The 14667-nt window shown below is 37.9% G+C and overlaps 1 protein-coding gene across 1 annotated transcript in view; it reads right to left on the bottom strand.

The window, feature by feature from the left end:
- LOC140896499 (plasmanylethanolamine desaturase 1-like) overlaps positions 1–14667 on the bottom strand; it is a 77503-nt gene that overhangs the window by 16787 nt on the left and 46049 nt on the right. Inside the window, exon 4 of the mRNA XM_073308424.1 lies at positions 8139–8230. Within this exon, the coding sequence (XP_073164525.1) occupies positions 8139–8230 (92 nt within the window). The remainder of the gene's footprint in view (positions 1–8138; positions 8231–14667) is intronic.

Genomic DNA, 14667 nt, shown 5'->3' with positions numbered 1-14667 from the left:
ACTGTCGCTAGGTTAATTATAACCGTATACTGAGTTCTCCCAAAGTAAATTGTTTCCAGTTACTAGTAGACTCTAAAAGAAAAACTGCAGGTGGGCAAATGCAATGTATTACTTTTTAAGGCCCTGATCTAGCAACTGACAGCACACATGCACAGATAGGCGCCCAGACAGAACCCCATCCGTTGCAATGGGGCTCAGAGAAACCACAGTGGTGCATCTGCATGCGGTCAATTGCAAGATCAGGGTCTTAGCTGGTAGAAAAAAATTCTGGTTGGATGAAAGATAATTTTTTACATTTTGATGACAAGTTTATTATCTCGTAGAAAAATATATTTCTTAGATCAACTTTCAAAACACAAAAGTGAATCTGAAGACTGCTATGTATCTTTACAAGTTGGCACATGACTTCAGAAAAAAGAAAATGATCCCAAGAACCTTGAAAGAAGGAAACACCCCTGGTTCGAAGATGACTTATGGAATATTTTGTAAAATTTCTCAGGAGAAAGGGAAGCAAAGCTGCTTTTTCCCCCATATGAAAAAGAATGAAAACCTGTCATTCATCAAAGTGGGCTGCTGAAAGAAACAAAGAAAGAAACCCTGCAACATTTAAAAGACTGCAAAAATTTCTGAATGTCATTAGAAACATCACCAAATTTATAGTACAGCACAAATAATACACCTATGTATGCATAATGATAGAAGCAAATGGAAGGGAATAGCACCATGTTAAGGTTCTTGCATGGAAATGGGATTACAACACATGTCCCATTCTAAGAGACAAATCCCATGCTTTCAGACCAAATGGGAGTTCTGCACATATAAGGAGCTATTTGCTTTCAGGAGGATCTAAGAGAAGAATTTTACATGGTATTTCAACCATCTGTATCCACAAGTGCTTCAAAAGGGATTCTATGAATAGTGGAACAGCACTGGAACAAACGCCATGATGAACTGAAAATACTGCCAAGCAGCAAATAGTGACTTTTTAAGTGGTACTGTAGTTGCCAGCTCATTAACAAAAAAGATAATGAATATCAATTGCACAAAAAATATATTATTTTTATATTATTTAAGAATATTATTTGAAAGTTAATGTATATAAGTCCATAACAAACATTCTGATACTAAGCACTGCTCCAGGTAAAATAAAAACCTGATATATATCTGACCCATTACCAAATTCTAATCCTAATTTTTACGTATCCAGATAATGCAAAGGGTCACTTTAGTATGGACGGTCGAGATGAACATTGGGCTGAGGCTAACAGGGTACTATGTTTGCTCAGAGACTGGTGTGTGAGCATGGGAAGGAGGAGGGGAAATCTCCTGCCCTGGGTCTGAGGTGAGGCAGAGGAAGCACTCCATCATAAAACCTCCTCATCTTACTCTCTCTTTTCTTCCTGGCCCTGCTTTTCAGGGCTAAACAGAAATTGTACTTCTGTGGAACATATGTTTCTCCTAGAGAACGAACGTACCAGGAATGCCAGTCACTGACCAGGATCACTTCCCAGCAAGTGAGACAATATCAGAACCCTGGTGATCTTGGCATATCTCCAAGCCGAGGGAGAACCTCCAAGAAAGGGGAGGGGAATAAAGACAAGGCACAATCCTCTTACAAAAACCAACAAATTCAACAATACTAAACACTAAACTAATAAAACTAACAACTAACTAAAGACTAGTTGAGGCAAGCTTGACTGACTGAAGTGGGCATGCTGGATGTGCTGTCTCAGGTCAAGGTGGTTGAGAAGGCACTGAGAGGGATTCATCCATGCAGCCCTATGTAGCCTTGTTGCATGGCATGAGGATGAGTAGGGTGCACGAGTGCACCAAACGGACATTACTACCAAAAATCTCCAATCGAAAGCACATACACGCTTGACATGGAGCATCCATAGGGACACTACTCAAAGATCTGTGTCTTTTGGAAAGAATGTCCCTTTCTTGTAACTCATGCTTTGAAAACATAAGACAGTCAAGCCTCAGACCTAGAAAGATCCTACATTACGAAGAGATTATGGCATTAAAAGATTTTGTTATCTGGTGTGTAAGAAGCAAGGAATTTCTCAAAGAACTTTAAAAAAACCCAGCATGTTTAATTGGAGAAATGTGTCAATTTATTTTCCTGGTATGGCTAATAGGGTAGTAGCACTTTTTGTTCTTGCAAATCTCTGTATTCATTATGCTAAGGAAGTACAGAAATCAATCTGAGAAAAGAGAGCTAATGGGAAGTATTCAATTAAGCACCAAACAATCACCATGAAAGAGCATATATTGAAATAATTGCTTAATACAAGAGCAATGATGCTGATGTGAAGTTCTGCAAGTTACAAGCAAGCTGATCTACTGATAGTTTCAATAGAACTTTCTCTATGAGTGGATTTCAGAGTTCTTACACTTCCAAAAGGAAGCATGAGAAAAGTGAACAATAGGAACAAGAAAGGAAACATAACAAAATAGCATTCATTTGTTTGAATAAATAATCTGAAGTAAACTGAAGACTAAACTGATTTACACCAAGTAATTATTTGGAATTCTACAATAAGAAATTTAAAATACTCATATCCTCCACAGCTCCTCCAATGGACTTATAACAATGCTATTTATGTAAAGAAGATGTATAGTAGCCACTTAGCAGAAGATTAAAATAACTGCTGCAAAAGCAAAATTATGTACTGAAGCACTATTAGAACTATACCACCTCCTCCTAAAATAACAGCATTAATGCACTGGCTCTGGAAGCATGGATGGATCTGTGGTCAACACTAACCACCGAGCTAAAAATATCTGTCACACAGCAAATGATAAAAATGACTGCTAAGACTATACTCTGAATAAATACATAAATTTGAGAATTGTAAACTTGTAATCTGAATAGCTATGCAGGAGTCAAACTTCAGAAATAAGATCACTGATAGCTATTAAGTGGGAGACATAGCTTCAATGTGGTAAAATAACTAATAAAATCTCTTGGCATTTCTTTTGGCTAAAATACATGGCATACAAAATGACAATTGTTATGAAAAGTATGATGGCACAATGCTTTCTAGCCTTTACAAAGAAGGATTTTTGCCTTTAAAATCTTTTAGAAAGGCCATTCAGAAGAAAGATTTTCAAAAGCACCTAAGAGATTTGGGAGCACAATCCTCACTAACTTTCACTAGGTCTTGTGATCTTAAATCTCTGAGGTAGCTTTGAAAATTTCCCTATTAGCTACCCTTGGGAAGTCATAGGCTAGTTTCAATTCATTTTTTTTTAAGTGAAAGAGAAACAGTAGCTTGCATTGTTGGGTCCCAAGGCCCTTTCCCCTGTTTACTAGAGTCGTGTTGGGTCCCTGTAAAATAGGATCTGGCTGGTGCCCTGAGAGGATGCAGGTGACACAGTGAACAAAAAATGACCAAGGAGCTGCAGGAGAAGTAACCACTAAGGTAAGATGTGGTAGGGGGACAATCTTGCTAGGGCAAGCAAAATATACAAGTGATATTGTGCTGGCAGGAGACTGAAATTCCTCTTGTAAGACATAGCTATGTGACAAAGAGCTGTATTTGTTAAAACACTGAGATTTCCATTCTGGAATCTGCAGGATGGGTAGTTCCAGAATGCTTCTGGCTATATTGCTAGAAAATGGGTTAGGGGTTGGACACCAAGAAACTATACTGCACCAGAGAACACTGGAGAAAGATTGTGCATCTGCACCTCTGAAAACCAGACCCCTAATTTAAAAGGACAAGTTAGAACATTTTGGTCTCCAAGTCCATCTTCGGGACCAGATTCCTTCCATAATTGCTCATCTCATTGTTGGCAACTGTGTCAGTACATAAGCCAATTAGAGGGCTAATTTCCCGTCTGCAATCTGAAATTATTGTTATTGCATGTGCACTTGTGTGTACAGAATTATGAAATTCTGGCACTAAATCATAGACCTTCACCCTGGCCTGCGTGTCCAGTATTACTTCAGACTAATTCTTTGATGCTTCAGGCAGGAGCCTGGGAAGATCTTTTGTCCCTTTGTTCAATGTGTCTTTCAGGAAAGTCGGAGACCTCTCTCTCCCTGCCTCTGTTCTATGTCAGTTTTTCAATCCTATTGCTAAATGATGCCCGCCTCTGCACAATGACTTCAATGCAAGCAGTAGAAATGGAGTACTTCTGGGAATCAGGCCCCCTTCCTTTAGGTTCCAAAACACGGATTTAGGATTTAGGCACCCAAGTCTGGAATGTTCTATAGTTATCTGCCCCTTCTTCTAGTTTAAGCCTGTTATTAGCTAGATCCTAAATATGTTGTTATGAGTGGGAAAATGGTTCAAAAATAATATCTCATCTCTTTCTGATAATATTGGTATAATACTTCCTGTAATCTGATGTGCCTCCCCAGAGATATTAGTAAAATTAATGGTTGCAATTCTGGCATTATGTAAGAGAGAAAGATCCACCCTCAGAAATGGGTAGACTGACATTTAAGCTTCATGTGTTTGTACAGTCTTAGTATTACAGTTTCACTGTAAATTTCTTTGCCATGGAGATTGTTACTAATATGCGAACAACAAGTCTGAGGGTAAGCACTCTACCTTGAAAATGAATAAAATATAAACATTACAGGAAAGAAAGACCTTGCAAGGTCAACTGTAGAGCAAGGGCAAACCCAGAAGCTACACACAGAGGCATCAAGCTGCAGTATGTGTGGTTCACCGACAGGACTCTAAGGAAACTCTGAAAACAATGGGTCAAAGGAGAAAAGGGAAGAAGTATTACAGCATCAGATAGGTCATGGTCTTAGCAGCTCAGCAGCAAAAATATGTGAGGATTGCAGCGAGTATGAGAAAAATCCAACCACTCTGCCAGCCTCTCAAATACAGTCTCAAACCGGTCACTGTCTTGTGACTGATTTTTAAAGAAGGAGGTAAAAAGTGCTTAGCAACCACAAGCTCCAAACACAGCCATGAAAGGTCAAGAAATATGATATAAAAACAATCACCTAAATGTAAAGGGAAAATTCCCACCCCTCCATCAAGAGCAGTTAAAATAAATGCACAGTTCAGTCTCAACTATCCAGCCTCGGGCTATCTGAAATTCCAGGTTAAAAACAATGGTACAGCTCTTTCATATAGTTATGCACAATGCATTTCTATCCCTTTTATACAAAAGCCTATCTTCCAAAGATTAAAGAAAATTTGGAATATAATAGGGCAGGGGGGAAAAATCAGGGCTGTACTGCAGAATTTAGGAATAACAAGTTATTTTTACATAATCTTTTCATACTTATCTCAAAGCACTTTAAAAAGAAAAGCAAATATAATCTCAATCTTACAGATATGGACGATGAGGCACAGAAAGATAAAGGGACATGCCCAAGATCACATAATAAGTCAATGGAAGAAACAGAAATAAAACCCAGTTCACCTGATTCTCAATCCAGTGCCCTGATTACACTGCCTCTCAGTTTAACAGGTATATTGTACACACACAGAAAACACTTACTTTCAAAATATAAAAAGCTTGATTTTGCAAAAAAAGTGGTAACCCAACCACTCCCCACTGATTTCAATATTCGATTTTACCCTGGCCTAACAACTTTAGGGACTTGAATTCAAGGGGAGCTGTGAATGCTCTGCACTTTTGAAAATCTTGGCCATTGTTGAAGACACACACATTGCTCCTTCAATACATACAAAATGCAGCTGTTAAAGTCATCTCCCTTGATCCAACTGATGCGCATGTCACTCCCCAGTATGAATTCCTTCCACTATTGCATCAGATACAAGTTCATCATCTATTTCAAGGCTCTGTCCATTCCTAATTATCCACCTATATCAAGTTTAGCACTACCCCCCAGACCATCCACTCCATCAATATTACTTCTCATCTCCATCTGCTTCTCACAAAGTCACCTGACCTCCATAACATCTGCCATGCAACTATCTATGCAGGTAATTTAAGCTAGTCTGCAAGGGCCCTTTCCATGTCCAGAATTAAGACCCATTTCTTCCATCCTTCCTATCTTGAATCTAGTTGACTAATATAAACATTCTTATCTCCCTCAACTTCTTGAATGTCTGGAAAATACATTAGAGAGACAAGGTGGATGTGGTAATATATATTTTATTGGACCAACATCTGCTGATAAAAAAAGAAAAGCTTTCAAACTACACTGAGCTCTTCTTCAGGTCTGGGAAAGGAACCCAGTGTCAGAGCTAAACACAAGGTGGAACAGATTGTTTAGCATAAGTAGTTAACACAAATTCTGAGGGACTTGCCTCTTCCACCAACAGAAGTTGGTCTAATAAAAGGAATTACCTCACCCACCCCCTGTCTCTCTAATATCCGGTTACCAACCTGGCTACAGCACTGCAAATGGAAAATATACTGTGAGTGCTACCAAGTAGCTAAATATAAATAAGTAAATAAATAATATGCATTTAAAAAAATTCACCAGATAATGTTAGAGAGGACTGACTTTAGATGGAGACCCATAATTAATTTAATTGTACCATTTCTGCTAAATAAAAAGGTAAAATTATTTTAATTACAAAACACTTCTAAAGTAGTTACATTATTACATATTGTTCCTGGCTGTTGCTAAATTGCAATTAATAATTTTGAGACTAGTCCTTTAAAATAATCCACTCTTTCTTAATGAAAACTATAAGCATTTATATATTGGAAATTCAGATCAGAAGTCAGAGTGGAAAAATGAAAACATAAATATGCACACAAAGCCTAATATCTCTCTCATATATATGACCAAAATTGTTGATATCTAAGAAGTGTGTGTACCTGTGTGTAACACACACACACACACACACACACATACTTGCACTTTATTTATTTGTACACACCTCAGATGTCACCATTTTAAGCCCATGCCTCATTTATGTCTATTAATAATTTGTTTTGTGAAAGGCAGGCATATATGTTATACCACATACAAAATTAAGTGAGGATAAAATGGAGCTTTTGCTATGTATATCCTACGAATGGTCTCATCAACCATATTATTTTCATATTACACAGCAGCTTCTCATATAGTATTTCAATGACCTGATTAAGTGCCAGATTTGGCAAGTGTGCACACATACACACACACAAAAATGAAGATAAAATGGATTCTTTTGTCAAAGATGTATTTGAGATTAACGGCAAGCTGGCAGATTGAATGTGTTACACTGCACTAAGGCAATTACTGTAGTAGGTAAAGGAAGTGATAAAGATTTATTTAGTACAAGGCTGATATTCATTAATCTCTTTAAACCCCATGTTAAGGTTGTTTAAAGCACTGTAGATCTTCTCTGGGAAGGTCTGTTGAATCTATGACAGAAAAGGCAGACCTGCATAAATGCAGTCCAAGTCTCCATGGACTATGACATTTCTATACCTCCACAGGGAGGCCAGTATTTTAGATTAGTTTGGTTAGCACTGCAGATGTAGCATGCTGATTTACTAAACTCTGATGCAAGTACCGAAAATAATTAGCGTATCAAAGATCACTTTCTTTCCCCTCTTTTATTAGTGTGCTAAATATGGCATTGTCACAAGGAAATAACTTATTTCACTGGTGTTCAGACTTTAACTGCAGACTTACAAAAATGTACGTTTCTTATAAGAGCTGTTTTTTTCCAGTGCTGATTTTTTAAAAATGACCATATTACACAATTGCACAGAGATCACTCAATTACACCCCTCCTTCCACATATCTCAGTATAAGGTACTAATAAGCATTTCTAAAAATTAAACAGTTACGTTGGTGCTCGGATACTGTAGTAATAGGCATAGTAGAAATACCTAGATTTAGTGCATAAGCTTTTCTGTACTGCATTTTGTGTGTCACAGATAAACTTGTTCAATGGATAACCTGAGCACTAAAATTTCACGCTTTTACAGCATTTACTTTATAAAAAAATAATTCTTATTGGGTGGATACAGTATTCCCAGTGTTTAAGTGAGATCCATTTCTCAATACATAAGAAAGAATGAACACTGTCTCAAGAGTTTTGGGCAAGGTTCCCAGATATTGCTGGTGGATGGGTGCGTAAAACCAGAAAGACACCCACAACCCTTCCTGATTTTTTATCTTCAGAAAGCATATTAAAATGATTTATTTCTAGTCTACTGCTCATACTGAATACAAGTCAACTTCTCCTTACCTCGCCAATGACAGGGATATCAACGGAACCCCAGGTATCAGCTCCCCAGTGAACCATGCCTGAGGCAAAATCAGCTGTAATAATTCCAGCAACTGGAAATAAAAAAGAATGTTAACAGTAGAAGCTAATCTACACACTGAAGTTACATCAACCACTTACCCTATGCAGCAGATAAAATTAAAAAAAAAAAGTCCTGATTTCCAATGCAAAAATACTTTTTATGAGACCACACAAAACTAGCAAAATTCAGTTTAATCAATTTCAGTTAAAAGAAAGGTAAAGTCTACATTTAAAAACATATTAAAAAGCTGCTTCTGGAATCATGCAGAATCAGAAAATCACTTTTACATATAAAAATCCAGCAAGTCAGCAGGTGCCAACTTCATTTTAATAGTAATCCATTAATCAGTTTTTAAAGGTTTCTCTGTTGTAGGTTTACTTAACCCAACCTAGCACAAAATAATGGGGCTAGCCCAGTGTTTCTCCAACATTTTTTCAACCATATTTTTCCTTATCTCTCTCTCTCTCTCCCCATTTTTCTCTATGTGGCCTATACAGTTTTGTATCTTCATTGAAATACCTTCCCGAAATGCCCTTCATTCCAGCAACATAAAATGGTTCCATTGTGCAGAGAGCCTTTTCCAAAAGAGCAAAATTCTCCAGAGACTGCAGTTTCCAGATCTGAATGCTTAATTTCATATACTAGCTCAACAAGGGCAAGGATTCAAAAATACTGGATCAGGGGTTTATTGTGATCAGACTACAAGAGCTACTTACACTGAACTATTCCCTCATTTTCAAATGCTGGTTCAATATTAACATCTAGCAAAAATGCTGAAGTTTTATATTAATATTTCATAAGCTTTATATACAGCATATCAGTAACTCAATCCACTATCCATGAAACTCTATTCTAGTTATTAAAATACAACTAAAAGGAAAGGATTTTTTAAATGGGCTAATTATCTAACTCCAAGATTCATGATTTGCCTGTCAAACTAAAGTGAAGAAGTTAATTCAAAACAATTGCCATACCAGTTACATTTCCCCCATCAATTATTAGCATTGTCCTCCTTAGCTACCATGTAAACAAACTCCCCTTCACAGTAAATAAATTCTTCATGCAAACCATCTTTGTCCTGAATTTAAAAAAAATATTTGAAGTCAGTATGACATGTTGTCACAGCAACAACTAGATTTAATAACCACCCTGAACTTCTATTCATAGATTCCAAGGCTAGAAGGGACCAGTGTGATCATCTAGTCTGACCACCCATATAACACAAGCCATTTAACTTCCCCAAAATAATTCCTAGAGCAGATCTTTTAGTAAAAATATCCAGTCTCAAGTTAAAAATTGTCAGTGTTAGAAAATCCACAAAGACTCTTGGTACATTGTTCCAACAGTTATTACTTTCATTGTTAAAAATGCATGCTTTATTTCCAATCTGGATTTGTCTAGCTTCAACTTCCAGCACTGCATCACACTATATCTTTCTCTGATAGACTGAAGAGACCATTATTAAATATTTGTTCCCCATGAAGATATTTATAGACTGTAATCAAGTCACCCCTAAACCATATCGTTGTTAAGCTAAATAAATTGAGCTTCTTGAGTCTAACACTATGAAGCATGTTAGTATTCAGACTAAAGGATTTTCCTAAAGTCAACCGCACTTATCCTAATATTTCAAATGGGCCATTAATTTCATAGTCTATTTTAACGGCCAAACCCCAAAGTCCGATGGATTTTCGTAGGAGTTTACTTGAGCATGGGCTGGCATAAAAACAGAGCGAGGACTTCAGGATTTCTAATAGTGTCATCTACGTCACAGAAAATATCTCTCCCTCCTTCTGGGGATCTTATTTGTCAAAATCCAGAAATGTAGATAATTTCAGTGGGAGCAGGATTATACCCTTAATTCAGTCTTCCTCTAACATGCAAACTGGGCATAATTCACAAAAATAGCATTATAGTAACAAATGTGACAGTTAATTATGTTTCATGGAGTGACTACCACCGGTACAGACAAATGGGTACATCCTTGTCTTCTGTCAGGTAAGCGGTGCTGCCCACATGAGGTACAGAAATTTTTATGCACAGCTCTGCCTCCTCTTCCATGCAGGCAAACTCCCCAGCTGATGACTGCAAAGTCTGTATAATATAGGTTAGTCTGCCTTGACTTCCTAATTTCAGTTATTCAGCCCAAGCTATACATCTGATTAGACAGTTTTGTGGGCATCTGTACCTCTGTGGTCATGCCCTGGAAAATGTGATGTACAGAAAATGTATTAAAATGTAAAGCTAGCATTTTAATCCTCAGGGGTTTCCTGGTCCTGCTTGCAGGCTAGGGAAGCATGAAGGCAGCAAACAAAAAGCCTAGAGTAAGGTGGGACAAGTTATGCCTCTGTTTTAGGGAGCAACCTGCTTTGTGTTTCATCATTCTGAATTCTAAGAAAAAAATAGTGTTAAAATACTCTTTATGGAAGGTTGCAGTGTATCTAACTTCTCTGTTGGTATGCTGTTACACATACCAGAAAACCATCAGGATAGTCAAAAAACTAAACTGGTTTTTGCAACACAAATTAAACATTTGAAAGTTTCCAAATATTTTTTTTCCATTTCTGTCCACTCCCATGATGTGACTGTCACTGCCTTACACAAATAGGTTTGACTAGCAATAACCTCAGCTCAAAAAATAGACCATTATTTTTCTGAGTTAGCCCATTGCAAGAATATTTGAAGGCCTCACTCCTGCTCAGGAATCTTTCATTTGACAGCGGAGATTTTGGAAGTCAGTGCCATACGAGAAACCAGATAGGCCCACTGGTCTGGCAAGACCTTCCAGGGATTTAGTGATAAAGGAATAGGGTTGGGACAGGGAGAAAGCAAATCTAGATCTGGGAATCAAAGTCTACTTCCCCTCCTTAACCAGTTTATCCCATTTAAAGAGGCAAAGGAGACAGCGAAGTGACACCCATGACAGAGAAGTCGGGGACAAGATCGGAAGCAGACAGGTGAGACAGAGAGCTGAAAATGGGCCTTCAGTTAGGAAGATTTTAGGTGAAAAAGAGAAAAGGCCACCTATGAGGGAAGCTCCATATGCCTAGCTGATACAGGTAATGGCCTCTGGAACCACATGTTTTCCAAGTGGGGGCACAGAAAGGGGTAAAAGGATACCCTTACCTTGGGCTGGACAGCCTCCTCCTTGACACTGCTTTCCTCCTCTTTCTTCTACCTCAGGGGCGGGGCAGCTAAGAGATTTGTCCAGCCCTGTGCCAAGTGTCTGAAGCGTCGTGAAAGTGCCCTTATCAGCCTTGCCTCAGGTGAACCAGTGACCATCTGCGAAGAGGACTCCGTGCCTCATGTTCATACAATGCCCACAACAAAGTGCTGGAGAGTAGAGTTGCAGTCAGTTCCTGGCCAACTTCTTTTTCTTTCCCAGCTGAAGAATGAAGCAGGTTGAAAAGGTTCAAGATGCCACCTCAGCATGAGGCACCTGCTGCTTCTTCAGCACAGGCAAGAATCAACTGGGGAGTCTGGCTGCAGGGAGGTGAGAAGCAGCTGGAGTGGACATGAAAATTTCTGTATCCTGACTGAGTACCCCCAGTCTGATGCACAGATGATAGAAACACACAGTGCCTAATTTGTAATGAAAGAGGTGCCGGGGTTCAAGCAATTTTTTTTATATTCATAAGTGATGCAGTAAGCCCAGAGGTGCCTGGCTATGGACTGCCATGCCTAGAGGTGCTGGAAACATGCCTATTTGCCTGTATCAGTGGCAGCCACACCATGGGAAACAGAGAAGGCATGATGGTGGAACATGAAGGTTGTATCAACATCAACTTGGAATGGCCACATTACTTACAAGTGGTAAAGGCACATGAAAATTATTCAAATACATTAACAGTGCTGGTACAATCTTTATACCATACAGTCACATATTCTATGCATTCCACATCCTTTACAGAAAAAACATTTTAGAAACTGTTTGAAGGAGTTTTTCAAAATTTTTATATCCCTCAACTTGTAAAGTCAGATTCTCTTTGTGCCTTAATCCAATGATACAGGCCTCAGAATGATAGAAAGATGTTCTCAAATACATTTTAGAAACCTCTAAAATGTGATTACAATAGATTGTCTATGCAGAATAATGTGATTTTTTTAAGGTTTGCTCTTAAAGGACTCAAAGCAAGTTTTAATATTTGGCATCTCAGAGCTAAAAGCCAGTGGCTTATGCACTGGAAAGCTGGCAACATCCCCATTACACTGGCTGATATAAAGTTTCATTTTCTAGTCTGATGGGTTTCAAGATAGATATCTGACTTTAAACTTGTCACTGTTCCTAAATTGTTCCTATGCTTCAGGCAAATGTAATTCTGTGGGAAATTCCACATTTATGAGACAGGAGGAAACAGGCAAGTTGTTTAAAAATAAAAATAAATGGCAGCTGTCTGGAGGGGTCTGAATGTTTGAAGTAGTCCCAGATGAGACTGATTAGTGATGGTGAGTTGGCCAAAGGTGTCTGATAACCATTATCACACAGCCTTTCCACTTACCACCACCACGTGTGTTATAGAAGGTATTATCATAATTGTTTTTGATACTGTTTAATTCTTGCACTATGCATCTATATTGTAAAACACACTATTTGGAGATTCATAAGTGACTGGAAAAATATTGGTTTTTTTAAATAAATTGTACACGTATATATTTTAGTATATTGGAAGTTTTTAAGTCCTCCATTTAAAAAAAGATAATGTTTAACAACAGTGCAAGAAACTAAAACCCCCCACAGGCTTTTGGGTTTAACTCTCAAGGTCAACTGATATCATTAGACTTACATGAACTCACTTAAAGTTACAGCAGGGAAATCATGTTAGGAAATATGGGTCAAGTCATCAAGCAGTAATAAAGCTGTTACCTCCAGACTTAGTATTTGAAACATTCTTTGAAACCTGTCATAGTTTAGTATTTCCATTATTAGAATGACATTTAACAATGAAGTATATCATTTAAATGACTTTAAAAAACCAAAGGCCACTTAAAATGAATATCAAGTCAAATGTATCAGGAAAAAAGTTACAGACCAAATAACATCACATTTTATTTAGTCGATAGCCATTTTGTCCCTATACATAAGACATGAATGAAAAAAAGTGGAGAAAACTTCTTAAGCTTCAGGGTAATGAAATAACGATGCTATTTAGAGAGCTTCAGAAAGGTTTTTGTATGGCAACTGATATGGGCCTACATTTTGTATGGCAACTCATACGCAGCATATGAGTACCAAAGAATAAATTATATGTAAATATGAATTACAGTGCCAAATCCACATCAAATGGATGAAGTGACATCATCAAGCATCATCAAGCAGATGAACTCACAAATGTAAGTCACTCAAATAGCACAATCATAAGCACGGTATAAAAATTTATGTTGTGATATCCTCAAATGTATATTCTCATTTACAGTTTAGGGAGAAAGAAAAGGAGGACTTGTGGCACCTTAGAGATGAACAAATTTATTTGAGCATAAGCTTTTGTGAGCTACAGCTCACTTCATCGGATGCATTCAGTGGAAAATACAGTGGGGAGATTTATATACATAGAGAACATGAAACAGTGGGTGTTACCATACACACTAGGGAGAGATTTTCAAAAGTGCTCAGCTTTTGACTGACTAACTTTGCTCCCGATTAAATCAACAGGAGCTTTATAACTGATTTGAAAGGGAGCTGGGTTAGACCAGTGCCAAATGCTTTTGAAAATCCCACCCTAAATTGTTTTCATGAAGAGAATTTAAGCTTGTGTGACAACTTTGGTATTCCAAGTACCTCCACGTGCTTCAAAAAAGGAAAGATTAGATACAAACTGAATACTCATTATACTTGCACAAACCCTTGGCATTAGAACCTGTTTAACTAAGCACAAGGATTGGTGCAACAGTGCTGGCCCTTATTCTTTTCAGAAGCTGCCAGTCGTCCAGATGAACTGATAAAGACAATCACCAGACACTGCCAGAAGGGATTAAAAGGCCAAAAACCCATCCCTATCAACTGCTGATTCAGTGTCTCCCCTCTGTCTATCTTCCGCTCCTGATTTCACAATCCAAACACTCCTCACAGTGCTTCTCGATGGATCATTCTTATATGGATCATTATTAAATTCTAGCAACCCTGTTACCCTCTAGCCCCTGCACAGAATTAGATGGAGCTACTACAGAGGCAGCTGCGCAGACAAGCAGGGGACAGCCAAAACAGATCTTTGGGGCTGCTAGCAGGAATAGGCACACACATGCTAGAACATCCACATTGCCTGTATGCTGTCTGGGTTACTGGGGACCCAAACAATTTTTCAGGAGTTAAAAGGAAAGTTTCTGAACACCTTCAAACACTGTTTTATTATATAATGTATATATTGTTTCAAACAATCATAAGAATCAACCGAAGTGGTGTCGCTTTTTGTACATTTGTTTTATTTCTGGATTTTTAAATTACATTGAATTCAGTAAAGGTGTTATATTTCA

Source organism: Lepidochelys kempii, chromosome 12 (genome assembly GCF_965140265.1).
Source record: "Lepidochelys kempii isolate rLepKem1 chromosome 12, rLepKem1.hap2, whole genome shotgun sequence".
Lineage (NCBI taxonomy): Eukaryota > Metazoa > Chordata > Testudines > Cheloniidae > Lepidochelys > Lepidochelys kempii.
Note: the sequence above shows the minus strand (reverse complement) of the source record. Positions and strands in the feature narration are given on the sequence as shown.